Source organism: Cupressus sempervirens, chromosome 1 (assembly GCF_028749045.1).
Source record: "Cupressus sempervirens isolate cs-2001-9-10 chromosome 1, ASM2874904v1, whole genome shotgun sequence".
Lineage (NCBI taxonomy): Eukaryota > Viridiplantae > Streptophyta > Pinopsida > Cupressales > Cupressaceae > Cupressus > Cupressus sempervirens.
The window spans coordinates 658,002,433-658,029,018 of NC_143118.1; the positions used below are offsets into that span (position 1 = coordinate 658,002,433).

The window sequence follows — 26,586 nt, forward strand, 5'->3', positions numbered from 1 at the left end:
CTCGGAAATGCCGCTAGTTTGGACTTTGAGTAACTTTGAAAGGATGACGCCGATGATTATGCCATACTCTGCGCTTTATTGATTGCCTCCAATAGGGTAGTAGGATTGAACCCCTTTACCCAACCTTTTAGAGGTTCTGTCAGTCCGTCCATGAAGAGCACTACCCGTCTTCTTTCGAAAATGTCCGTGACCAAAATAGAGACTTCTTGAAATTCCGCAATGAACTGATCGACCGAGATCCAGTTTGTCTTAGTTGTGTCAAATCTTTGAAGTTGAGTTTCGGATCTTTACCATTAAATCGCTCTATCAATCTCTCCGTGAATTCCGCATAAAGTATTTATTCGATCATGCCCTAATGTGATGGTGTCGTGATGCCACCATTCATGCGCAACTCCCTCCAAGTGTAGCGCCGCAAATTTGATTGCTTCTTCTTCTGGCATAGGATTTAGTTGGAAGTAAGTATCGGCCTTCATTACCCACACAGGCGTAGATATGGAACTGGATCCGTCAAATGGAGACAAATTTACTTTACTCAACTTTATTCTGAGTTCATCATTAAAATATCCTCTGTTTCCCTCTCCCGATTATCTCATTCTTAGATCTCCGTAATCTTTGTAGGATATATCTTTCTCAAGATTTGCATTCTTCCAGTCTTCTCTCAATTGTTCTTGCATCTCTTCAAAGGTTGGTTGTTTCCCTCTATGTTGTGCCTCTGTCCGTGGGGGAAAAGACGACATGGAAGGCCAAGAGCGTGCCGGATGAGGGTTTGATTTACTCGACACCGAGTCCGCGTCGTGACCATTTTGTTCTCCAAATATTTTATTGTCCACCAACTTCTTGAGAGTCTCTTCCATGAGTCATTGAGTATCAGTGATTTGTGTTTGATTCTTGGCAAGTTCCCTTAGTAGTGCCACGAGTTCGGTAGTTGTTGGTTCCGGTTCGGCAGCCATTTGATCAACGGAATGTGTCCTCTTCCGGCTATAAACTCTCATTCACTCTCCACAGGTTGGCAAGATCTAAGCACTCTGATACCACTGTAATGTTCCAACCCAGGGAAAACAAAACTTCCAACAGTTTCTAATTCTGTGCCTGTCAATTCACTGGAGGGTGTGGTACGGTATTTTATTTTTATGGTTGTACACAGCAATAGTCTTGATCGTACGATGTAACTGTGCTAGTCATACATTGATAAGGGTGAGGTCATACAGGAGCAGATTGTTGGCCATATGGTGTTTGGGTGTACAGTGGGAAGAGATCTCACAAGGGTTGTATGGTATGATGGCCGTACAGTGGGAGAGGGAGGCCGTATGGTCAAGGATGGACGGTTGTACATTGGTAGGATAGTCTGTATGGTTGTTTGGGAGGGGGTGTTGTGGTCCGTACAGTGGATACAAGGGATTGTGGGAAGCTGTACAAGAAGGTTGTAAGGGGATAAAGAGGGCCGTATGGTCAATGAATACTGCACAAGAGAAGGGTGAATGTCATACGGAACTTGCAAACAATGGGAAGGACGGTAAAATGCAAAGAAAAACATAGAACTTTTTATGCAATACCTTATTCGTTCAACACAAGAGAATTTGATAATAATGACTTCATCAATTCACAAGATAATAGTGCTCCGATTTGCTAGATCCGAGCGACGTGCTACAGGCGACGGAATAGGGTGAGGGTTGAATCCCACCGAAACTGGAAGGGCCAAATAGGGAAGATCTTTCACTTCCAAAATGGCAAACAAAGAGAATCCCAACTGGAATTCGGAGTACAAAAATAATCCAAATTGCATACCTAAAGACTACCTCTAAGCTATGCTTAAATACCCATTGGGGAAAACTTTCCGAGGGTGTACAAAGATAGCTGACAGCGACACAAACTACGGAAACAAAAATAAGAATGGGTCCGAGATACATAAAATCAATCGGCTCGTTACAATAGTTTGATAAATGATTTATTTTATAACGAGAATATTACATTTTTGAGCTTTTTCTCAGCGTATACTAAACTTCATATTAGTTGTTCTTGAGTCCTATGTTGTAATGTCCCCATTTTTGGTGAGCTCTTTCTGTTGATTGAGTTAGTTCATCATAGCGATCCTCGTCAGCTGACAACAAGATTTAAGGGTCTCAGGTGTGGACTAAGGACTCACTATTTTTAGTAAGTCCAATTTGGGCAGTTGCCATATTTGGCAGTGCAGTTGGTGGCACTGGTGGTCATCACTTGCATTTGGTAGGACTATTTATTGCATGAGCTCATATTTATTAATTAATTATTAAAGTTAATATTATTATAACCACACTTTATTATTATTATATGTTATTAAATGAGGTTTTCTTGAGGAAACTTCTTAAGTGGAGTTACGTTTGGGAAACTTGTGCCATGTGGAGATTATAAATGAGTCCATTTGATGAGAAAAACATTTGATTATCTATTATTCTTTTGTTAATTTTGTGAGTTTTTCTGAGGTTGATGATTTCTGTGCCCTTGCTAAAGTATAAGGGTTTGAAGTTGAGAAGTGCATTTGATTCCACAACTGAGGTACTATGGGTCATGTTGTGAGATTTGTTGGAATTGAATATTGATTACCCTTGTCATGCCCAAAATTAGGGCAACAACACACCAATTTTTTTAAATTTTTGGTAATAACAACTATGTTAACACACATATTGACATAAAATATGTTACGGAAGGATGTCAACAAGGCAAGGTTGGTTTCAAGTCACAATGTCTAGGCAACAATCTGAGTTTGGATTACATCACATGAGGATGTAGAGTCGGTTTACAATCATACTACATGGGTTCCAAAACCTAGGTTCTAGCGCTACAGGAACACTTAGTTCGGGTTGACCAAGTCGATTGATTAAACCATAGTTTCATATATAGCAAGGTGTGAAATCATGTTTTGAGGAACATCCGATCAATAACATAAGTTATATTGTGTTTGATTTGATACCTTTATTCTTAATTCATTTTACTAGTTCAATCCCCTAGGTATACTAATCTGCACATGTAGGGGAACCTATTAATACCTTTATACTTGATCTTGGTTATTACATAACCTATTAGAACTTATTAAAATATTAAATCCTCGTCATTAAATCATTTATGACATACAATTCATCTCTGAACATAATGCTATAACCCGATCAAGTCATCTGTGCAAGACCTTTTCAATAACACTTTCGATCCTAGACATAGTAAATTCGAACTAGATAAAACCCATAATCAAATATGTAACATTTCTACGAAACCACTACTAAAATGCTCCCTTAATAAAAATATAAGTATTTCAACACAATACTCTATCATAAAATAAAACCTCGATCATATACTTACTTCCTAACTATATTCTCCTAATTCTTATATTAAACCTCCTTAGCAAATACCAGGGCTGATTAGAGTAACCTTTATATAACAATTCTAAAATGAAAAAATACATAAATGAAATAAAGTATATAAAACTACTCTTAATCTAACCATATAAACACTATCCTCTAATCCCTAACTACTCATTACTAACCCTAATAAAGATACTAACTAAATACACTTTCATAACCTTAGTAATCCTAAACATATACTAAACTCTATCTAAACTTTATTAATAATACACTAACTATACTACGCTTTAATTATAATATACTAATCGTACTAATAATCACCTATCTTATCTTACAACCCCTAAACATCCCTACCTAACTTACCCCTAGCAACTTGGCCACTTACCTAAACCCCTATCGAAGGGTGAGTAATGCCATTACACCCTTCACAAATCCCTCATACAAAATCAAAGAAAGATGAACAAAACAAGAATGAAATCAAAGCCAAAATCTCATCCCCTTACATTTCAACAACACAAAATACATGAAGCAGACATGCAAGAGAATGATATCACATACTAATCTATTTGCAAACAAGAACAAGAATTTATGGTAATGGAGGTGACCAACCTTCACAAGTGTTATGGTAAAATGATATTTGAAAAGAGCCCAATCTCTTTTGCTTGCTTCAATCCAAAACCCTAATGTCTCTAAAAGTAGAGAGTGGGTGAACAACCTCTAAGGGCCTCTAAAAATGCCTCTAAATCCTACCCACCCACCAACATTAAATTCAGAAATGACCCCTGAGTCCTTTGGCTTTCTTTTGTCCCCTATCTTAAATGCAAGATTGGAAAGGAGTGTGGTTTTGGGGAAAGGTCAAGGGTTAACTCAATTTTCGCAACATGTGGGAAATGAGATATTAAAAGGGTCACCAAAGCCACAAGGGGGTTCTAGTAGTGTTAAAAATGTTCCTAACCCATACCCCTAACACTTAGGCACTTAGATTTCATTAAAATTGGCCCCTAGGACCACTTTTTGGCCTCTAGAAGTGACTAGATGAATTTTAATCCAAACAACCCAATTGGTGGGATTTTACAAGTATCGCCAACTCAAAGGGTTTAATTAGGTTCCTAATAAGTCGATTAGGTTTAGGGTTACATTGCCAACCTTAGTAGACATGTCGTTACACACACATGACAAGTGTCAAGCGGCACTATAAAATCACATTAAACAACATTTGACATGTCACTAATTACATATGAAAACACCTAATACATACATAAAAATTACAATCACAAATTAAATCACTTAACAGTGAGGTTTGAATCTCTTCATTACATTCAACCTTGGCTTTACAGTTTGAACATATGGTTGGTTATTGTTTCTATGATAATTTCCATGGTAACTTTCCTGCACACTCAATTGAATATCAGTAGCTTGATAAAATCACATGTATATATATAAATCAAATTGCATAATCAATTGACTAAACATTCTACATTCTTATTTTAATAAACTTTTCCATTTCTGCACTTGATAACATATAATTGATTGCATAATTGAAATACCATAACATATTCACCAGTTCGAATCAAAATATTGAGATGATCATCAAAATGCTTGCATATACCTAAAAGATTGTAAACATCATCAATAAAGCTTACTGAAGTAATCATCACATGGCATAAATAATACTGATAAATGTTTAGTCCATCGAATATAATGTCTCAAAATATCAAATCATAATGTATCAAAATAAGTGTATCAACTAAGCTATGATGGGTCAGGGTGAGGCCTCACAATCCTACTGTTCCTACTATTTTTGGGAAATCTATCCAATAGAATATTGTTTTCTTGTGTGTTTTGGCTGAGAGTTTGAAAACTAGAAATTATCTAAAATTGCAATTTGCCAATACTTCTTGTATTTCATCGTGTCTAAGAAGTGGCTGTATTCTGAGAAAATCGAATGGTTTGAGGAAGATATTAAGCTGCTGTGATCTAATTGTGCCTGCATTTGGCATTTGGGCGAACTGTGTATGAACAGAGGGCTGCTGTTTCACACTATCTGATCTATATTGGCCTGCTGATACCTGATATGCAGCGTTTCATCATTCTGGAAGGGCTGTGAACTGTCTAAGGATCTGGCGTCCAAGAATTTAGTGCCTGCATTCAAGCAATAGTGGCCAGCACTTGAGATAACAGCCTCCGATCTACCTATCTAGCTCTGCAATTTGCTACAAAGATCTGCGTTTTGAAATTCAGAGCCTGTGATTTATTATTCAGGGGGCTGAGACTGCCTCTAGAGGCCTTGCATCTGCCAGGGAGCTAACAAATATACTCTCTCAAGCCTGTGATTGGGAAATAAGAGGGTGTGGTTCAATTTGTTGATACATGCCCAGGTTCCATTTATTTGTGTAATTGCTTTTTCCCAGTAATGTGACATTTTGTGTAATTGAAACCATATCAATAGGCATTAAAGAGAACTCTCTCAGCTTCATCTCATTTTTTTAATATGGAATTTCAATTATTGAATCATTGATATTTAAATCAGTAATTGTAAGGTAGAGATGTTGTGATAATTGGTATAGTTAGTTGTGAGATATCTTAATGATTTCCATATACAAAGTTTGTGACCAAAACAAAGGAAGTTACATCACACCATAGTCAAAGGGAGATGACTTAGAGTGGAATGGTTTGCCAAGTATTCGACAAAATGCTAAACTGTTGACTAGCTAAAAAAAATGGTGTTTATTTAAGGCTATAACCACGTAGGGTTATTCCATATGCAAATTTATTTATATCAAATTAAGATCAGCAATCTACGTTGTCTTTGTAATTTTGTGCAAGACATATATTGACTTTGAGAAAGCAAATGTTCTATTATACTTCTTGTCAATGCATTATGTGAATGCCATCTATTATGAATGCTGAATTAAACCAATGTAGAACAAACACAAACCTGCACAGTTGTGTGAAAACTATTTGATAAAATTACTCAGTAAGAGTGAAAGAAAATGTTGCTAGAAAAGGGATAGCATGGTTAAAAAACAATTCAAAATTTGATAACACAGATTTTTAACACCTGGATTTCACAAACATAAGCTGTGATTTCAAATGGCGGAACCATGATAACAAATATGCAGATCAGTCATAGAAATGGAAAATAATTTCTAATGAACATAAGATATATACAGGGCCTTAAAGATTTGATGATGGATTTTCACCTTGTATTGATAATGATATATACATTGATTCAATGCTTGTATGCCTTGATAGTTCCATAATTATACACTCCGTGGCAATGTTATTGTAACGTTTATTTTTCAAGCATAGTTTATCTCATGCAAGTACATTTTATGGGATTTGGGAATAAAGATTCAAGGATTTAGTGTTTACTTTTTTATGTTAACTATGCTTCAGACTAACGTGCACCCACACATGCACACACATTTTCATATACAAAAGTGTCTACTTGGTTATGGAATATTTTTTTTGATTTTGAGGGGTGTTACTTAGACGTGAGTGGTTCTATATTTTCTACGATCAGGATGTTTTTTTATGGATAATTTACATTGCAAAATGACGTTTACTGGCCTTTCTCCTGATTCACATTCAGTACCATATGCCTTGCTATGTGTTCTTATCTTTTCTATAGTTAAATATTTAAAGCACCAATTACCTATGAATTTTCTCCTATGGGCAATTTCATTATTATCTGCACAACCATCCTAGATGTAAGAAAAGTTTATAAGAAGTTCTATGCATGCAGAATCTATATTGCAACTCAAAAGAAAAGCAACCAAGGATTGATAATGATGACATTGTTTTTTCAATCTAGTGCAACTGATGGAGGAGTGATACCCTTCTTGTAAATTTAATAGCTGATTTGACAGTCATTTACATACTATTTTGATTGTGTTCACTGATTATTCAACTTCATGTGTGTGTTCAGGATCGCATAAATGTTGATGAATTTAGATATCCTATAGAGCATTTCAAGGTAAGCCCCTCTCCATAGCAGCAGTTCATTTTGAGACTATAAACATCAATGTTAGAGTGAGTGATTATTCTATAACATTAATCAGCATGTAGGACTTAATTATTGCTGGTCTGCATATCTTTGATGCTCCTAAAAGGTCAGTTCTATAGTTGATATTTCAATCATGCAGATTCAGTTGACATAAATGGCTATAAGGCTGCACAGATATATAATGTGAACATGATTTGATAGATTTTTTGAAGGATTACAGTGAAAGATGCCTTCACTAGCGTTTCACCTTCAGCTAACTTCCATCAATAATAAATCTTGTCTTCTCAATCTTTTGAATTAAATTTTTAGCTGTCGATTCAGAGAATACTTGTGACATAAAACCTCTGAACACTAAATGCTTTCTTTCTAAAGCAAGATGTTCTAAATCACAGATGACATTTCAGTCTTGGTAGTGTCCCCTACCCAGTTCTCAAAAACTCAGTTGTTTTCTTTATTTTGCAAAGTTTCTGAAAATGGAGTTTGTGAATTGCCTGTTAGAATTGACCATGTTACATGGCAGTAAAAGTTGGTAAAGTTTGCTAGCAAACAATTTCTATGTGGCTAAGATTGGATTTTTCTGCTGATGTTGATGACAAGACTTTTTCATGTATGCATAGAGTTGAGGAATTTTGAATATGAGATCAAGCATCATTTTATTTTGTGTTTGTTACTTCATATCATTCAAATTTTAAACCTAAAGTACTAGGTTCACAGGTGCTGTCATAAATGGTATGTGTCTTGGGCAGGTACTTTAGAAAATACATGGGTATCCTAATGGGGGTTGGGGGATTTTCTATATATATATATATATATATATATAACAGCAGTAAATTTGAAAATTGAATATAGATGATGATGTGTCATGTAGCTAAACCTTCGTATGAATAATCTAACACATACATGTTCAAAAATTTCATTGTAACATTAAATATGTTAATAGATTAACAAAGTCAACCTTAATTAAAGGAGAAGCAGTTTATAACAACAATATATTCTGAGCAAGTCCTTTTAGCTGAAAAGAGTGCTTCATTACTGATCGTTAGTTTTTCTGTCTCAGGATTGGCAAATAAATCTTTATCTGGATGGACAATACATTATTTGAAACTGAAAGTAATAAAAAATTAGATATTTATCTTGTCCAGTTTAAATGATTAAACTGCTTACAGTGTTTTTTGATGTGTTGATAAGACAGGTATGACTTGATTAAATCATACAGATTATATAAATCAGGGAATGTCTAAACTCAATTTCTTTGTTGCACAAGACAACAGACCACTGAAAAATGTAAAAAGACTCATCCATGTGTCTTTCAAATTGATTTTTATTACTTATCTCAATATTATAGAGCATGCCCAGAAGTTTGACAGAATGTGCTGTAGGACAGCATATAATCATATTTAAAGATAAAACAGAACGCATAATAATTATTTCTAGGCACAAGAGCTTAAGGGTATCTATTTTTGACTTGACTTGACAATAGTATTTGTCAATGCTTCCATCAAAATCTGATCACTGTAAAGTTTGTTGATTTGAACTTCTTATTATATCAATTTCAAAATTAAATATTTGAACCGCAAAAGGATATAATTAAGTTATCAGTCATTTAGAATGTGTCCTATATTAAATAAATTCTTAGATATTTTGTCAATTAGAATGTGCTCAATTCCTTTCCTTACAAAATTAAGCTGATCTTTGAGGAATAATTGGTGAGATACATAATTTTCGTTGAGAAATGCTGTTCAAATTTTTTTATTTTTTTGGGCCACCAAGGGTATCCCCATGACCCAGCCCAATGATAAATTTGAGGTGAGCTGAGACAAGACTAGTCCCTTGAGGTATGGGTAAGGGCTTTGCCCTTAGTTACCGGATGCTCTCTTAGACCCCCTGGATGTAGATGCTGAGGTGGGTGCTCTCTTGGTGTGCACAGGAAGCACATCTGTGCCCTGTGGATGCTTTGTGGATGCAGATCAGTGCATCCACAGGCCACTGATGCACTTCCTGTAGGCACCATGAGAGCATCTGGATTCATGCAGGGCTCAGGATGCAAAAAAATGCCAGAAGTAAACTTTTTTCCCAATTTTCACTGAAAAAGCTTAAACAGATGTTTACCGTTTACATGCTGCTGCTTAGACTATCTCTAGATGAATCATCCATCCCCTGATGATCAGGTGTTGCTGGAACCACACAGGATTTGAAATCGGCCACAGAGACTTCCGTTTCTGGTGTATTAATATGCATACCTAGAACTGTAGCTGACCTTTGTTTGCAGAACCTTAGATGACCCCGTGCAAATCATTTTCAGGTATTTACTTTGCTAGATTTAATTCATTGGGGTTTACAGATGTATGGGCAGGGAGAATGCATTTTGAAAAGCTCCTTGCCAATGTTAGTTGGGTGGTCACTGGTGCATACATAATCATTGATAGCAATGTAGACTTTTGCTTCCCATGTCATATGAATCAAATTACTGACATTAACTATCTGATCGTGAGAATCAGGGATCAGCAGAGTCTTTCAAAGCTAAATGAATTGGTTTAAGTTCCCTAGGCTTGGTTGATTCTATATTTTAGCTGTACTTAGGCATTTTATTCAGAAAATCCCTTGCATCATAAGCACCTTCTCTATTCTTTACAAATCCTTTATTTTCTACTAGAACATTAATTTACTATCAGTTATTATTTGCCATGTAGTGTGTTTACTTGACCCAAATTTAATTTTATATATTTCTTGCATTTCTACACACACACACACACATATATATATACACACACACACACACAGAGAAATCTATACATACATACACACACACACACACACACACACACACATATAAGCGCACCCAAACACACCTAAAACCCCCCAAAAAATTCAGACATCTGCGCACTTGATTCTTGTACCTGCATCCACATCTGCACCCAAATTGGTAACTTAGACTTGTACAAACACATATCATTTAAACGCCAGGTTCAGTGAGTTAAACTTGACAGCAATGGGGAGAAAACCCACTGCCCAAGCCAACTCAAATTTATTTCAAATGACAATGGCTTGAAAACATGCTGTAGTAGTACGTGCATGGATTGTGTACATTGTTGAATAACCATAGGTAACTTGAAGAGAAGGAAACAAAACAATATAAGATAGAGAAGAAACCCAAGGTCCTGGAAATGGTAATTTCACATGGCTCTCTTCTTGATTGATTTTAGTCCATACAGAGAGCTCCAACATGATAAAGTCACTCTCTATGATGTCTTCTATCTTCCTTATCTTGCTATTTAAAGACTAATGCACTTTAGAACTTGGTTTCAACTAAGAACTGCCATGTACATTATCAATTTAGTTCAAACTTGTACTTCTCACTTAATTACTACCTCAACCAAGGACTCAAATCATAATCTCACACATTTGTGCACGTATTTTCTCAATACTTTGAAATAAATGAAATGCAATGCTGAATTCAAATAATTGTAACTAATGAATAATTCATATGATTAAGTAATTACTTAATGCAACCAACAACTCATATAATCTTGTAATATTCAGACCATGGCCCTAAGATAATTTTACAAAATTATACTAGGCTGGAATAGTAGAATAATGTGTTGGAGATTCCAAGTAAATAATCTGTTGGATACTAAGAACTGGGATAATGAATTCTGAGTCGAAACATGGTCCCAAACTGCTTCAGATTTCCTCTTTAACTGACCTTAGCTACTAGGATGTTAAGAAATGTGAGCAGATTTGTCTTGAATGAAGTAACCCCGACAGATATTGTTGCTTCTTTTTAACACCAAAATTTTAGAACTTCAAGGGTTAGGAATTACGTCAAACAGTTAGCACACAGCCTTTTGAAACCACTGAAATATCCTGAATTAAATTTGATATGAAACTAAGGAATTTGGTTGTAACCGAAGAGCAATTCAGTGATATTGGTATCTATTTCTGCTATAAATGGAACAATATTAATCACTGCAAATGATGTGGTTCGCACATATTCTTTATTTACCCATATACTTAAACTAATATGAAATAATTGTTTGGAACCTGGACTGCGTTGGGCCAAAGAGATGGTGGATCCCGATATCTTGTTCTTACCGTGGAGTAGAGCCCGCTATGGAGAAATGTGCAGATCCGCAAGAAGACTACCTTAATCAACCGCGGAAAATTAATTCCGACTGGATCGAACTTGCCGCTCAGTTTGTTTGTCTGTTATAAATCCGAACTGGCTTATTATTTTTGCATGGTAAAAAAAAACCGAACTCGACCTTTCCCCTGGATAACGAATGATTGCTACCGTTCGTCGTCCCTCCTGAACTGTGGTCGCGACCCTACGATTCGATGATAGACATGTGCGGACTTGTCGCAGATAGAGTGCCCAATCAGTCGGCGAACAGCGCTACAAAATTTGCTGTTGATTCTTTGAGTTTCGAGCTGCTCCTGTTAATGGCGAATTCTCAGGACTGCCTTACACAGATCGTTCATTTCATGAGGGAAGAATTCTCTTCTTACTGCAGCAATCCGCCTCCTCCCAATTAAACCCTTAGATGTTGGCCCTAGGCCACAAATTCCGTCCAACTCGAAATAGCTGAATGCTACCTCCAAGTGCAATAATTCGGATAGTATCTCATAACCTCAAAATTGCTTATCCCTGAGAGTTATCGTTCCCAAAGATATTCTGAGAAATTTGCAGACCAATGGCTACAAATTGCTCCAAATGGAATAGAAATCAAATCCACAAGTCGCTTGTCCAAAAGGGAGCCTTATGCCCTCTATTTATTTACTTCGCTGAGAAGTTTCTGGAAGTTTTCCGGAATCATCTTTTATGATGTACTTCAATTATTAAACTTTATAAAATAAAATAAATAACTTTATAAAGTTAGAGTACAACCTTAATTTAATATTAGAACGAGTAGGCCCCACTTACTAAATTATTATTCTTCGAAAGCAAAATTGTAATCATCGGAAGACAAAAATGACCCTCTTCCCATAATCACTTGCCTACAAGAGTCGATGATAGCCAAATCCCCTGTTAAAGTTATGTTGCTAAAAAGGGGACATGACAGTCCGCCCTTCCTGAAATTGCTTGCCCTCAAGCAATCTCAAAGCTGGATGCTGCAAAATTGTCTCATTTTCCCAAGTAGCATCTTCGACTGGTAGATCCTTCCATTTAACCAAATATTCTCTGATTACTCTTCTGCGGAGCTGTTTTTCTCTGCTTTCTAAAATGAATTCCAGCACTAGGATCAATTTCCTTTCATCATCCAAGGGAGGTAATACTGCAGAAGGTATCACATTCTGTCCCAACGCCTTTTTGAGGCGTGATACATGAAACACATTATATACTTTGCTGTCTGCTGGAAGCTCAAGCTCATAAGCCAATTCCCCTATTCGCCTGATGATCCTGAAAGGTCCATAATACCTGGGCTTAAGCTTTTCTGACTCACTCTTTTTGAGAGTAGATTGTCGAAATGGCTGTAGCATTAAGTAAACCATGTCACCTACCACAAAGCTCCTCTCCGTCCTCTTTTGATCTGCATATTGCTTATACTGATTTTGTGCCCGAGCTATGTTATCCCGTAGAGAGCTAATAATGTCTTTACTTTCTTGCATCAAATTCCCGGCATGTGGAACTCGAACATCACCCATTAACAAGTCAATGAAACTCGGTGTATCATAGCCATATAATGCTCGAAAAGGTGTCATCTGGATAGACATGTGGAAAGTTGTGTTATACCAGTACTCACACAAATAAATCCATCTTACCCAAGCCCTCTGCTGATCAGCCACGTAATTCCTCAAGTAGCCTTCCACCCATTTGTTTACTATCTCTGTCTGTCCATCGGTTTGCGGATGATAACTGGTACTGGGTGTGAGCTCAGTGCCACATAATTGGAACACCTCTCGCCAAAAATGACTCAAAAATCTACTATCCCTATCACTGACAACACTGCGGGGTATCCCATGTAACCTGAAAACTTCTCTGAAGAATACCTTGGCTACCTGTACTGCGGTATAAGTAGTGGTGATGGGAAAGAAATGGGCATATTTTGTTAGTCTATCTACTACCACATAAATGCAATCACGACCCTGAGCCTTAGGCAACCCGGTTATGAAATCCATGGATATGCATTCCCACTTCTGACACGGAATGGGAAGTGGCTGTAGAAGCCCTGCTGGAAAGGTGTGTTCTTGTTTATTCTGTTGACAAACAGAACATTCACGAACATACTGCAAAACATCCTTCTTGAGTCCCTTCCATGTAAACCTTTCTCGCACCTGTCTATAAGTTTTAAAGTATCCGGGGTGGCCAGCTATAGGTGAATCATGAAGAGCTCGCATAATAAACTGCTTCACCCTCGATCCTGGGACTAAAAATATCCTGTTCTTGTAAACAATCAACTCATCCACAAGTGTATACTTGGTATCAACAATTGTCCCGTCAACTATCCCAGATGCCCATGAGTCTCTAGCATATTCTGCAATAATCACATGCTTCCAGTCCTCAGAGATCTCAATCATCGAACTAAGATGTGGTCTGCGTGACAAGGCATCCGCTACCACATTTTGTGTGCCCTTAACGTAAGATATATCAAAGTCATATGCCTGTAACTTACTGACCCATTTCTGCTGTCTATCATTGAGATCCCTCTGTCCAAGGAAATGTCTTAAACTGTTGTGGTCAGTTTTTATGCAAAACTTGCCACCTACTAAGTACTGCCTGAACTTAGCTAATGCATGCATGATAGCTAACATCTCCTTGTCGTAAATGCTGAATATTTTTCCTGGCCCACGGAGTTTTCTACTTTCATATGCAATTGGGTGTTTATCCTGCATTAGAACAGCCCCAATACCATCTCCTGAAGCATCACATTGGAGTTCAAATGGCTTCAAGAAATCAGGCAATGCTAGTACCGGACATGAAGTCATGATCTCCTTAAATCTGTCAAAACAAGCCTGTGCCTTTGCTGTCCAAACGAAAGCTCCCTTTTTAACCAAATCTGTCATAGGAGCCGCGTGTCGCGAATATCCACAAACAAATCTGCGGTAGAAGCCACATAAACCAAGGAACCCTCTTAGCTGTGTCAGGTTTTCAGGAGTAGGCCACTCCATAATAGCGCGAATCTTATCAGGGTCCATCTGTACTCCTTTACTGATAATATGTCCCAAGTATAATAGTTCAATCATGCCTAAGTCACATTTAGACTCTTTTGCATACAAGGACTCTGCTTGCAAGGTCTTCAGTACTGTCTCTAGATGCTCCATATGCTCATGCCATGTTCGGCTGTATACCAGGATATCATCAAAGGAAACTAATACAAACTTCCTCAGCTGATGATGGAAAACCTTATTCATGGTAGACTAGAAAGTAGCTGGTGCATTTGTCAACCCGAATGGCATTACTACAAACTCAAAATGCTCGCAGTGGCACCTGAATGCAGTCTTCTCAATGTCCTGTTCTCTGACTCTAATCTGGTGGTACCCTGATCTCAAATCAATCTTACTAAAGTAGCATGCCCCATGCAGTTCATCTATTAGCTCATCAATCCGTGGAATAGGATATCTATTCTTAATGGTTTTGTTATTCAGCATCCTGTAATCTATACACATCCGTAACGAACTATCTTTCTTCTTAACCAAGACTACTGAGGAAGCAAAAGGAGACTTACTAGGTCTGATGTGTCCCATCGCCAGAAGCTCCTTGATGGTTTTCTCTATTTCATCTTTGAGCCTTTTTGGATGTCTGTATGGAGTGATCATAACTGGTTTAGCACCTTCTTCTAATTCGATGATGTGCTCAATCCCTCTATCAGGTGGTGTACCAAGTGGAATATCACTAAATACCTTACTATATTTTTCCCTCAATGTTCGTATGTCAGGATGATATTCTGTCTTTTGTTGTTCCTCCTGTGTAGGCATGAGAGTACACATGGCTGCCCATTCAATATCCTCATGTCTCACCAATCTTTCCAATCGTCTAAGAGAAATCGTTCGGATGTCACTATTCCGGATAGCTCTCAACACGTGCTGCTTCCCATCTACTTCAAACTTGATCTCCATGTCCTTGAGTCGAAAAGTGACCTCACCCAATAAACGTAACCATGTCATACCCAAAACGATATCCAAGTCACCCATATTGACCACATGGTAATCCGCTTTGAACTCATAATTATTCAGGCGTAAAGGCATGTCTCTAACCATCCTGTTACACTTAAGAGTGTATCCATCAGCAACCTGTACTCGAAGACCTTCAAATTCTTCTGTCTTAATACCACGGCGCTCAACCAATCGTGCATCAATGAAGTTATGTGTAGCTCCTGTATCAACCAATGTGATCACCTTCTGTCCTACTAGAACACCACGTAATCTAAAAGATCCTTCCTGCTGAATGCTAGACAAACGCCCCTGCTGTAAATGCAATTCAGGTTCCTCTTTTTGCTCTGAATTCCCTGTTTCTTCCTCAGGCTCTGAGCTACTGTGATCATCTTCTTTTGCTGCACTGTCGGAATCTGACCCTTCGTAATATACCCACATAACTCTGTTGGCCTTTCCTTTAGGTCTCAGAGGACAAACTTGATCCCTGTCATATGGGCCTTTGCAATAGAAACATAATTTTTTCCTGCGCAAGTCGTTTAGTGCTTCTGCATCCAGGGGTGTAGTAGATTTTCCTTTGGTTTCTATGCTTTTCCCTTTATTTTTATCAAACTTCCTATTGTCTCTGAAAGAGGTAGTACTCCTGGAAGTGAACCTGCTAGAAGGTGCTGTAAGCTCCATACTTCGTGCTTTCCTCATGGCTTCCTGCAGTGTTGGTGGATCAAATGCCTTAATCCATCCCTTAAGAGGTTCAGACAATCCTTCTGTAAATAAGATAACTAACCTCCTTTCTGACACATCTGGTACAATGACTGACAACTTTTGAAATTCACTAATATAAACCTCTAGATTGCCAAATTGTCTTAACTGTGCAAGGTCGCGAAAATAAATTTCTGGATCCTTCTTATCAAAACGTTCAACCAATCTATCCACAAAGTCCTGGTATGATGTTACCTGATTGTGCTGCAACGTAACCATTCCATGTGACCACCAATCATGAGCTGCGCCTTCCAGATGCAAGGTGGCATACCTAATGGCATCTATTTCAGACATAGGCCTCAATGCTAAGAAAGTGTCCAACTTATGAATCCAAGCTTGTGCTGTCATCTGACCACTACCATCGAAAAAAGGTAAAGTGAGTTTGCTAACAGCTCGCTGTAACTCACTATCATGACCTCCTCTAGGCCTCCTATTCTGGCGGCTATTCCTCATATGTTCTCTCCTTTGGTTTAGATATCGATCAAAGTTCAATAGTTCACGCACATGCGGGGGTAATGCCTGCCATTATGCAGTAGCAGCCCTAAATCATCCTGGAAATCTTCTGGTACATCATCTTCTCCCATCTCCTGAGCCTCTTCCCTTAGGAAGGTGGGACGAGTAGGCCTATTTGCTGTCCATGATCTGTGCCTAGGAGCACCTTGTGAGCCTGCCACACTTCTATTATCCTGATCGGACGTACCTCTTCCTTGTTCCAGAAATCGGGGCTGAATAATTCTTTCCATTGTGGCATTCAATATTAAAATAACCTTCATGTTTCCTTTTAATGCTCACTATTGTATCTTATTATATCTCTGTAAATATTAGAATGTTTCTAATATTTAGTATAGTCTAGAATAGAATGTTTCTATTCTATTCGACTCTCCTCTTTGTATATATAGATCAGTTTGATCTCTGATTAATTCATTCAAATTTTCCGCCATTTACATTTGTAACATGGTATCAGAGCTATTGCTTCAAATGGTTTTGAATAGTTTATAATTTCTTTCGAAATTATCTGCTCTAAATTTCGAAATTATTTCTGCCATTTTCTCTACAACCCGTCTAGGGTTTCTATTCTGAGAAATCTGAAATTCATTCTGCAAATCCCGAGTTCACGTTTTTTAAATTGCAGGTTTCTTTGGCTCACGTCTGATCTTCTACAAATCGCGGGTTTCTATCGTCGTTTTTCTGCAACTCGCCGTTTTTTTGCAACTCGGCATTTTGTGTGAGTGAAAACGTGTTCAATCCGCCCTTATCTGCTTGGATCCGTCTATCTCAAATCCGCTTGTTCCAAAATCTGCCTATATTTGCCATTTTTCCTGCAAATCTGACCTTCGAAGCTGCTGACTAGGTTTTTGCTCGAAACCCTAGTTTTTTGACCTCCAAAAATTTTCTGATCACATATTCTTGGTGGGTTTTTTGAAATCTCAAATGGGTCTTCATCAGATTTTTGTGGGTACCTCGTTTTTTGTGCCTCGATTTTCGAGCCAGCGGATCCGAATTTCGACAACACTTTATTTTTGGGTTTTTCGAGCTCTTTTCTGGGTACTCCAATTTTTTTGGGTCTTTCATTTTCTCACCTCGAAGTTTGTGCCATTTGAAATATTCACATATTATAAGCATCTATATCAGCAGCATCAGAAGTCGGACTCAATTAAACAGTACGCCAATGCTACCCAACACTCAGAGCAGAAAGAATCTATCTACCATGCCTTTATGGCTAGCATACCTGCAAATCATGTGAAATCTTCTGCCTGGTACATCGATTCTGGTGCCTCCCGACATTTCACTCATAGGCGTGATTGGTTTGTTGAATTCACTCCCTATTCTGACTCTGTAATCTTTGGAGGCGGTGAAGAATACAATATTGTCGGCAAGGGTAATGTTTAGATTCAGACTGGAGGAAGAAAACTCATGTTTCTCAATGCATGTTATGTTCGTGGCAGGAAACATAATCTTCTGTCTGTTAGTCAGATTATAAAGCACTCCCCTCAGTTGGATGTCATTTTCAGTGGAAATAAGTGTTCGATTATTGATCGTGCTTCTCGCACTACCCTTGCTTCCGGTCTTGAGGATCATGGTATTTATAGGCTTGTAGATTCAGGCGATTACCTTAAGCATGCCTTCATCGCCGAATCATCCGCTCTCAGCAGTCTCTGGCATCAGCGATACGGTCATCTGAACATTCAATATCTAGCACAACTTGCTCGAGATAATTTAGTCCATGGCCTACCTAATATTTAGACCCAGAACCATCGTGTTTGCGGAGCTTGCCAAGCAGGGAAGCAACATAGGACACCATTTAAGAATGGTGAAACATGGTGGGCATACAAAGTACTCCAGCTAGTCCATGCTGATGTATGTGGTCCTATGAATACTCCTTCTATTACTGGGAACAGGTATTTTTTACTCTTTGTGGATGATTTCAGTCGCAAAATGTGGGTATATTTTCTTAAGCAAAAATCAGATGCCTTTCTTGTATTTCAGCAGTTTAAAGCTCTAGTAGAAAAAGAGTCTGGTTCCTCCATCCGTACTCTTAGGACTGATAATGGGGGGGAATTCTGTTCTTCTGCTTTTCTCTGCCTTCTGTACTACTCATGGCATTAGACATCAGTTCACCACACCTCACACCGCTCAGCAAAATGGTGTTGTAGAGTGTCGAAACCGTACCATCACAGAAATGGCTAGGGCTATGCTAGAACATAGAAATGTTCCCAGAAAATATTGGGCAGAAGCAGTATCCACAGCTGTCTACCTTCTTAACCGGTCACCCACCCTTGCAGTTAATCATAAGACTCCTGAGGAAGCCTGGTCTGGTCGCAAACCTAGGATCAACCATTTGAAAGTTTTTGGCTCTCTGGCATATGTATGGATTCCTGATGCCAAACGCACTTAGTTGGATTCCAAAAGCCAGAAACTTATGTTTACAGGATACAGTCACACACATAAGGCCTACAGACTGATTGATGTAAATACTGATCGTTTAATCTTCAGTCGTGATGTTGTGTTTGATGAGGAATTTGGACCATTTCCGCTCTCTGACTCCCCACCACATTCCGAGATTCAGTCTTCAGCAATCTCTGACTTAGGTTCTTCTATTTTATATGAGTCATCTGATGCTACTGATACACCACCTCAGTCACTTCCAGATAATACAACTCCTGCTCCTGCTTCTCCTCCAGCTATGCCGACAGCATCTGATATTAGCTCCTCGACTCTTCGGCCAAAATGGTGGGCTCAAATGCTTAGTGATCTTCGTCCTGATGAACTCATTGAGGGTAGAACCTCCAGAAATAAGAGCCTTCAGCACAACACAGTTAATATAGCTCTTATGGCCAACATCCACAGTATCCCTGAGCCCCAGATATATGCAGAGGCCAAAGGAATTCCAGAATGGGAACAAGCAATGGATTCTGAGCTTCAGAGTCTTCAAAAGAACCACACTTGGGTTCTTTCAGATCTTCCTCCTGGGAAGAAACCCATTAGCTGTAAATGGGTCTATAAGGTCAAGTACCATGCAGATGGTACCTTGGACAAATACAAAGCTAGACTTGTTGCTCGAGGATTCACCCAGCGCAAAGGCATTGATTATGAGGAGACATTTGCACCGACAGCCAAAATGAGCACTATTCGCATTCTTCTTGCAATTGCAGCTCAGTATGGTTGGAAAGTTCATCAGATGGATGTGAAGAGCGCCTTTCTCAATGGTGAATTACAGGAAGAAGTCTACATGACGCAGCCCCCAGGTTTTAAGGTTGCTGGTTCAAAACACAAAGTATGTAGACTCCAGAAGGCCCTCTATGGTCTTAAACAGGCCCCTAGGGCTTGGTACATAAAGATTGATCATTACTTGGTTACTCAAGGATTTCAGCATAGTCTGTCAGACAATAATCTGTATATTAAACACTCTGGTAATGATATTCTTTTTCTTGTTGTCTATGTGGATGATTTGATCATTACTGGAAATTCAGAACATTTGACTTCAGAAATCAAACAGGATCTATGCAGAACTTTTGATATGACAGATCTCGGATTGCTTCATTATTGTTTAGGTATTGAGGTTTGGCAGACTGACAACATAATTTTTTTGTCTCAGTCCAAGTATGCCAGAAGTTTGCTTGATAGGTTTCGAATGCAGGATTGCAAATCTGCCTCCACTCCTATGGAGACGGGTCTGAAATTGTCCGCACAATCTGTTTCTCCTCTTGTAGATGAAACACTCTTCAGGCAGCTAGTAGGTAGTCTCATCTACCTTACTACTACTAGACCTGATCTCAGTTTTGCAGTCAGCTACATCTCACTGTTCATGACAAACCCCAAGACTGATCATTGGATTGCAGCGAAACGTGTGTTACACTATGTACATGGTACTTCAGATTATGGTCTTCTTTACACAAGGAGTACTACTCCTCAGCTCAGTGGATTCACTGATTCCGATTGGGCCGGCTCAGTTGATGATAGGAAATCTACTTCTGGCTATGTGTTTAGTATCGGATCTGCAGCAGTTACTTGGACCAGTAAGAAGCAACAGGCACATGCACTCTCCTCTATAGAAGCAGAATATAGAGGAGCTGTCAAGGCAGCTTGTGAAGCAGTTTGGCTTCGACAGATGCTTGCAGATATGCATATTCCTCAAGTAGGTCCGACTTCTTTGTTTTCAGACAATCAGGGCATACTCAAACTTGCCAAGAACCCAGTGTTTCATGAACGAACCAAGCACATCGAGCTTCATTGCCATTACATCCGACAATTAGTAGAAGATGGATCTATTCAGTTATGCTATGTTCCTACCTCAGAGCAATCAGCAGATATTTTCACTAAACCCCTTGGTCCTGACAAGTTTGTTAAATTCAGGGGATCTATTGGTGTAGTAAATAGATTGAGCATTAAGGGGGGGTATTAAAATAACCTTCATGTTTCCTTTTAATGCTCAGTATTGTATCTTATTATATCTCTGTAAATATTAGAATGTTTCTAATATTTAGTATAGTCTAGAATAGAATGTTTCTATTCTATTTGACTCTCCTCTTTGTATATATAGATCAGTTTGATCTCTGATTAATTCATTCAAATTTTCCGCCATTTACATTTGTAACATTCAAAGCCTGAAGTGACCGAGCTATTTCTTCCTGTCTTGTAGTCATGAATCTGTAAAACTCTTTGGTTTCCTCATCATCAATTCTGGGAAATCTTGGTGGACTCTGCGATTGTCTTTCCCCCATGTCTCTACCTCTTTGTCTGGTCCTCCTATGAATATAATATCTGGAATATGATTGCATAAGATGTCCTACCCAACAGGATGGCAGGAACACAGCTCTGATACCACTGAAGTAACCCCGACAGATATTGTTGCTTCCTTTTAACACCAAAATTTTAGAACTTCAAGGGTTAGGAATTACGTCAAACAGTTAGCACACAGCCTTTTGAAACCACTGAAATATCCTGAATTAAATTTGATATGAAACTAAGGAATTTGGTTGTAACCGAAGAGCAATTCAGTGATATTGGTATCTATTTCTGCTATAAATGGAACAATATTAATCACTGCAAATGATGTGGTTCGCACATATTCTTTATTTACCCATATACTTAACATAATATGAAATAATTGTTTGGAACCTGGACTGCGTTGGGCCAAAGAGATGGTGGATCCCGATATCCTGTTCTTACCGTGGAGTAGAGCCCGCTATGGAGAAATGTGCAGATCCGCAAGAAGACTACCTTAATCAACCGCGGAAAATTAATTCCGACTGGATCGAACTTGCCGCTCAGTTTGTTTGTCTGTTATAAATCCGAACTGGCTTATTATTTTTGCATGGTAAAAAAAACCGAACTCGACCTTTCCCCCGGATAACGAATGATTGCTACCATTCGTCCTCCCTCCTGAATTGTGGTCATGACCCTGCGATTCGATGATAGACATGTGCGGACTTGTCGCAGATAGAGTGCCCAATCAGTCGGCGAACAACGCTACAAAATTTGCTGTTGATTCTTTGAGTTTCGAGCTGCTCCTGTTAATGGCGAATTCTCAGGACTGCCTTACACAGATCGTTCATTTCATGAGGGAAGAATTCTCTTCTTACTGCAGCAATCCGCCACCTCCCAATTAAACCCTTAGATGTTGGCCCTAGGCCACAAATTCCGTCCAACTCGAAATAGCTGAATGCTACCTCCAAGTGCAATAATTCGGATAGTATCTCATATCCTCAAAATTGCTTATCCCTGAGAGTTATCGTTCCCAAAGATATTCTGAGAAATTTGCAGACCAATGGCTACAAATTGCTCCAAATGGAATAGAAATCAAATCCACAAGTCGCTTGTCCAAAAGGGAGCCTTATGTCCTCTATTTATTTACTTCGCTGAGAAGTTTCTGGAAGTTTTCCGGAATCATCTTTTATGATGTACTTCAATTATTAAACTTTATAAAATAAAATAAATAACTTTATAAAGTTAGAGTACAACCTTAATTTAATATTAGAACGAGTAGGCCCCACTTACTAAATTATTATTCTTCGAAAGCAAAATTGTAATCATCGGAAGACAAAAATGACCCTCTTCCCATAATCACTTGCCTACGAGAGTCGATGATAGGCAAATCCCTTGTTAAAGTTATGTCGCTAAAAAGGGGACATGACTTTGAAGGCCCATTGTCTGTTGTATGGCTGAGGAAAGGGAGATTATAATCTCCAAGCTTATTTGTTGAAATGTTGACTATCTAGTCACCGCCCAAGTCTTTAAAGAAATAGTTTCCCACTATGCCAAATCGAGAACCCAAACTTATTTCTTCACATCTTCCTCTTAAGATTGACGCTAGCTATTCTTAGAAGGTATGTGATTGGTATTTCACCTCACAGACAAGCATCACATCAACCATCCATCTCCAAATCCGCTAAGGCTGAAATAAAATAGCTATCTTCAGTTGGTCAATTAAAAGAATCAAATCTCTACAACACATACAAAGCTGGTTCCTTTCTTTCTCAGTAATCTAACTCCTCCAAGTGGATTGAGAGCAGCATCCTAATCACACCCCAATCTGGCCCAGGAGGTTGTGTTCTTAAGCCAGGTATGCTGTAATTTTCCGTTTAAAGACCTCTCAATTCAGTGAGATCTTTGTCAAAGATTGTTCATTCACTGCAACATGCTAATTTCTGGTAGTTGATTTATCCATTAGTTGAATATAAAACTATTACAGTCTTAACCGAATGAAAGGAGTGACAGTTATAGCAGTTATTCTACACATTCACATGAAAGAAATTAAGAGTTTAACCATAAGTTACAATTCGTATAACTGAAAGATAAACTAACATTCCAATTCTAGACTAACATGAAATACAGTTAAAACTACCATATCTATTGCATTTCTATCTCACAGTTATTCCATATAACTGAATTTCCGACATCTAATGTAAGGCAAATAACAGAATTTAAATACATGGCTATATATATCAAATGAAAGCAAAAACATGAAATAGGTACTCGAGAGAAAGCAGATAATGTCCTTGTATTTTGTGAGCGTTGGCATCAGGAAAAGAGGAGAAGCATTGTCATGGGCTTAACCTCCCAAGCGCAGACCCTTAAGTATCCCCTCACAATCTCTACTGAGAAAGGCCCTCCCTCCCCTAGGATTAGGCTTGGGACAACGTTGTCTTGCCACTGAGCATCATGGTGTTAGATTGTTGGCTAGTCAAGTGACAAGGCTATGGACTCCTTCCATCAACCTATCTTCTAACTACTTGCACTTTCACCTCTAGTCATCACAGCAGCAATCATGCCACTAACCTACCTTGGCCAAGGATTTCAGATGGGCAATATATATGCCCAATCATGCACTGCTCAACTTGACAACAACAAATTATACAATGGACTACCATGAGCTGACTTGTTTATTTAAGTTTAAATAGTGTTACTAATTTATATCTACTCTTTTTCATGTAGGAATGTTTCTATTCACACCTTTCATCTGGACCATGTTGGTCCTCAAGAATGAACTATAGATAATGCCATCTCAATGCGCCCAAACTGGCTTATGGCATTACACACTGAGAAATTATAATTCTCTTCCAATTTATTCAATATCATATAGATATCATACTTGTCTCAGAGATATATTTACAATACTCCTATACAAGTTGGCTCTTTTGGACAGAGATCAAATAGAGTTTTCATGCATACTTGAAGTTGAGGTTTTCTTATATCAACATAGATAAACATGATAAAGAAAGATATACTCAAGGCCATATTCATTCCAAATCCTAGATTTAGTGATAATATTATTCCTTTCATTGATAGACTAAAACTAGTTTAATCTATGGCTTGAATTCAAAAAAATATACAAGGTGGATATAAACATGACCTAAAATTTGCATGCTCGAGTCGAGCACAATTTTTGGAAACAATCAATTCTGGAAATGAGGGCCGACAGTCTAATGCCAATAATGATAGAATAGCTTCGTCTAGAAATGGACGCTGGTAGTATGATCTAGTAATTCGTACACACTGCTATTGTAAATGAATACATTCCAGCTCAAAATTAAAAGGAAGTGACTATGTAAATGAGGTGTTATGACAAGAAGTATCAAGAGAAGACAACTGGAAATGGGAGAAGTAGGTATGAGTCCCATCGTGAGCATATAATAAAAGGCTCACCGCTATGCATGCTCAGTTACGCAAGAAACTTCTAAGGTGGCAAGGCCATTGAATCAAAATATTTAAATTATGATGAACCATTTAACAAATATAAGGCCCGATGGAAAAAATGAATTTTGCAAGGTGGCCTCTCAAGGCAAAAATAATAAAGCTATCAACAAGGTGAAATAATTTCACTCTCTTAATGTTTAAATACAAGGACATCATTGTACTTATCTATACTCATAGGTGTATGTACACATACGTGTATATATGCGCCAATCCTAAACATGAGTATTTTATGTTTACTTCCAAAAATAGATGTATACATCTTAATTGACTTGCGCATATATACATACATATGTATGTACATTTATGAGTATACATAGGTATCATGGTGTCGTTATATTAAAACATGCTTTACACAATAGAAGGTTCTCATATTATAAAGGTAACAAATTCGTTAATGCTTAGTGATTCTCCTTTATTATTTAATGTTTTATGATAACTGGTTAGGTCATGGTAGACGAAAATTTCCTCTTGCTTGCCAAGCCGTCTATTCTTAGTAAAGGTAGTTAGATTCCATACTTTATAGTTCGTCAATGGATTTGGTGCCCCATTCCTAACTCACATTTTGGCAATACTTCCCCCCTCACCCCCTTCATCATGCTCCTGCAAAAAGGCAAGGTCCCGGAGTAATAACATATTTCCATGATTTCAAAATATCAATAAATGTCAAAATACAACATCATCATTTCCAATTTCCATTATATTTATTTTCCATTCCAAACATAACAATTAACTAACATGTTATATGAAATTCAATATAATGATTAACTAATATTTCAAATGAAATTCTAGTATAACGATAAACTAATAGGTCATATGAAATTCAAGTATAATGATTAACTAACAATTCATATAAAATAATAAGGAACAACCATAATTTCCATTTCACATGATCAAATATCTCGACAACTTTACTAGTCAACTAACTTCACATGAATTCTCAATGGCTATGAGCTTATTTTAAATTAGGCCAAAATCTGGGATGTAACATTCACTTTGTAGAAAGATCGCTCAAGAACAGGGTTAATCTTCCCCAAACTCCATTTTTCCACGACCCGATTTCCAATTCTCGGCTCTACTCACGATACAATATTAATTTTGAACTATAGTTTTGTCGAGCCAAAAATAATTAAACTCCTCCATGCAAACATTCAAGGGAATGACTAACTTGTAAAAAGAAAAACATGGCTTCCTCTAAATATTTAAGCTGATAGGCTTCTTCTCTTGGAGAGACTTTGGTCGGATTGTTTGGACAATCTAGCAGTCTTACGCCATAGAAACGGAAAGCAATGTCGGAAATGTCCCTTGCTTGCATGGAATCTGTGGATTACGTGTTCGGAGTCTGTAATTTGAGATAGAATTTAGAGTTTCCAAAAATAGTGCCAAGAATGTGATGCATATCTAGTTAATGCTACGCTGTCCACTTGAAGGGGACAAACCAAAATGCCAATGCTAGATCATGCACTTAAATAGGGCTAGCATGGCAGGGAAGCTGCCAACGCTCTTCTTGGAATTCTTGTTTTTAAGATGGCTATTTGCAAAATCCCTCATCACTTTACGTGACTATAACATCCACTTTAAAATACATGGCTAGAAATTGTATTCTACAGTAAAGAAGCAAGTAGTGTTCTTGTGTGCTACTATTATCAGTTCTACTTAATTCTTTGATAGTGAGATCAGTCCATATCCTTTTCCACCCATTCA

General features: G+C 38.0%; 1 protein-coding gene across 2 annotated transcripts in view; it reads left to right on the top strand.

Moving 5' to 3' along the window:
- LOC149579614 (phosphatidylserine decarboxylase proenzyme 3-like) overlaps window positions 1-26,586 on the top strand; it is a 327,375-nt gene that overhangs the window by 199,336 nt on the left and 101,453 nt on the right. For both annotated transcript variants that reach the window (XM_089786112.1, XM_089786119.1), the window contains one exon: window positions 7,264-7,311. In XM_089786112.1, the coding sequence (XP_089642238.1) occupies window positions 7,264-7,311 (48 nt within the window). The remainder of the gene's footprint in view (window positions 1-7,263; window positions 7,312-26,586) is intronic.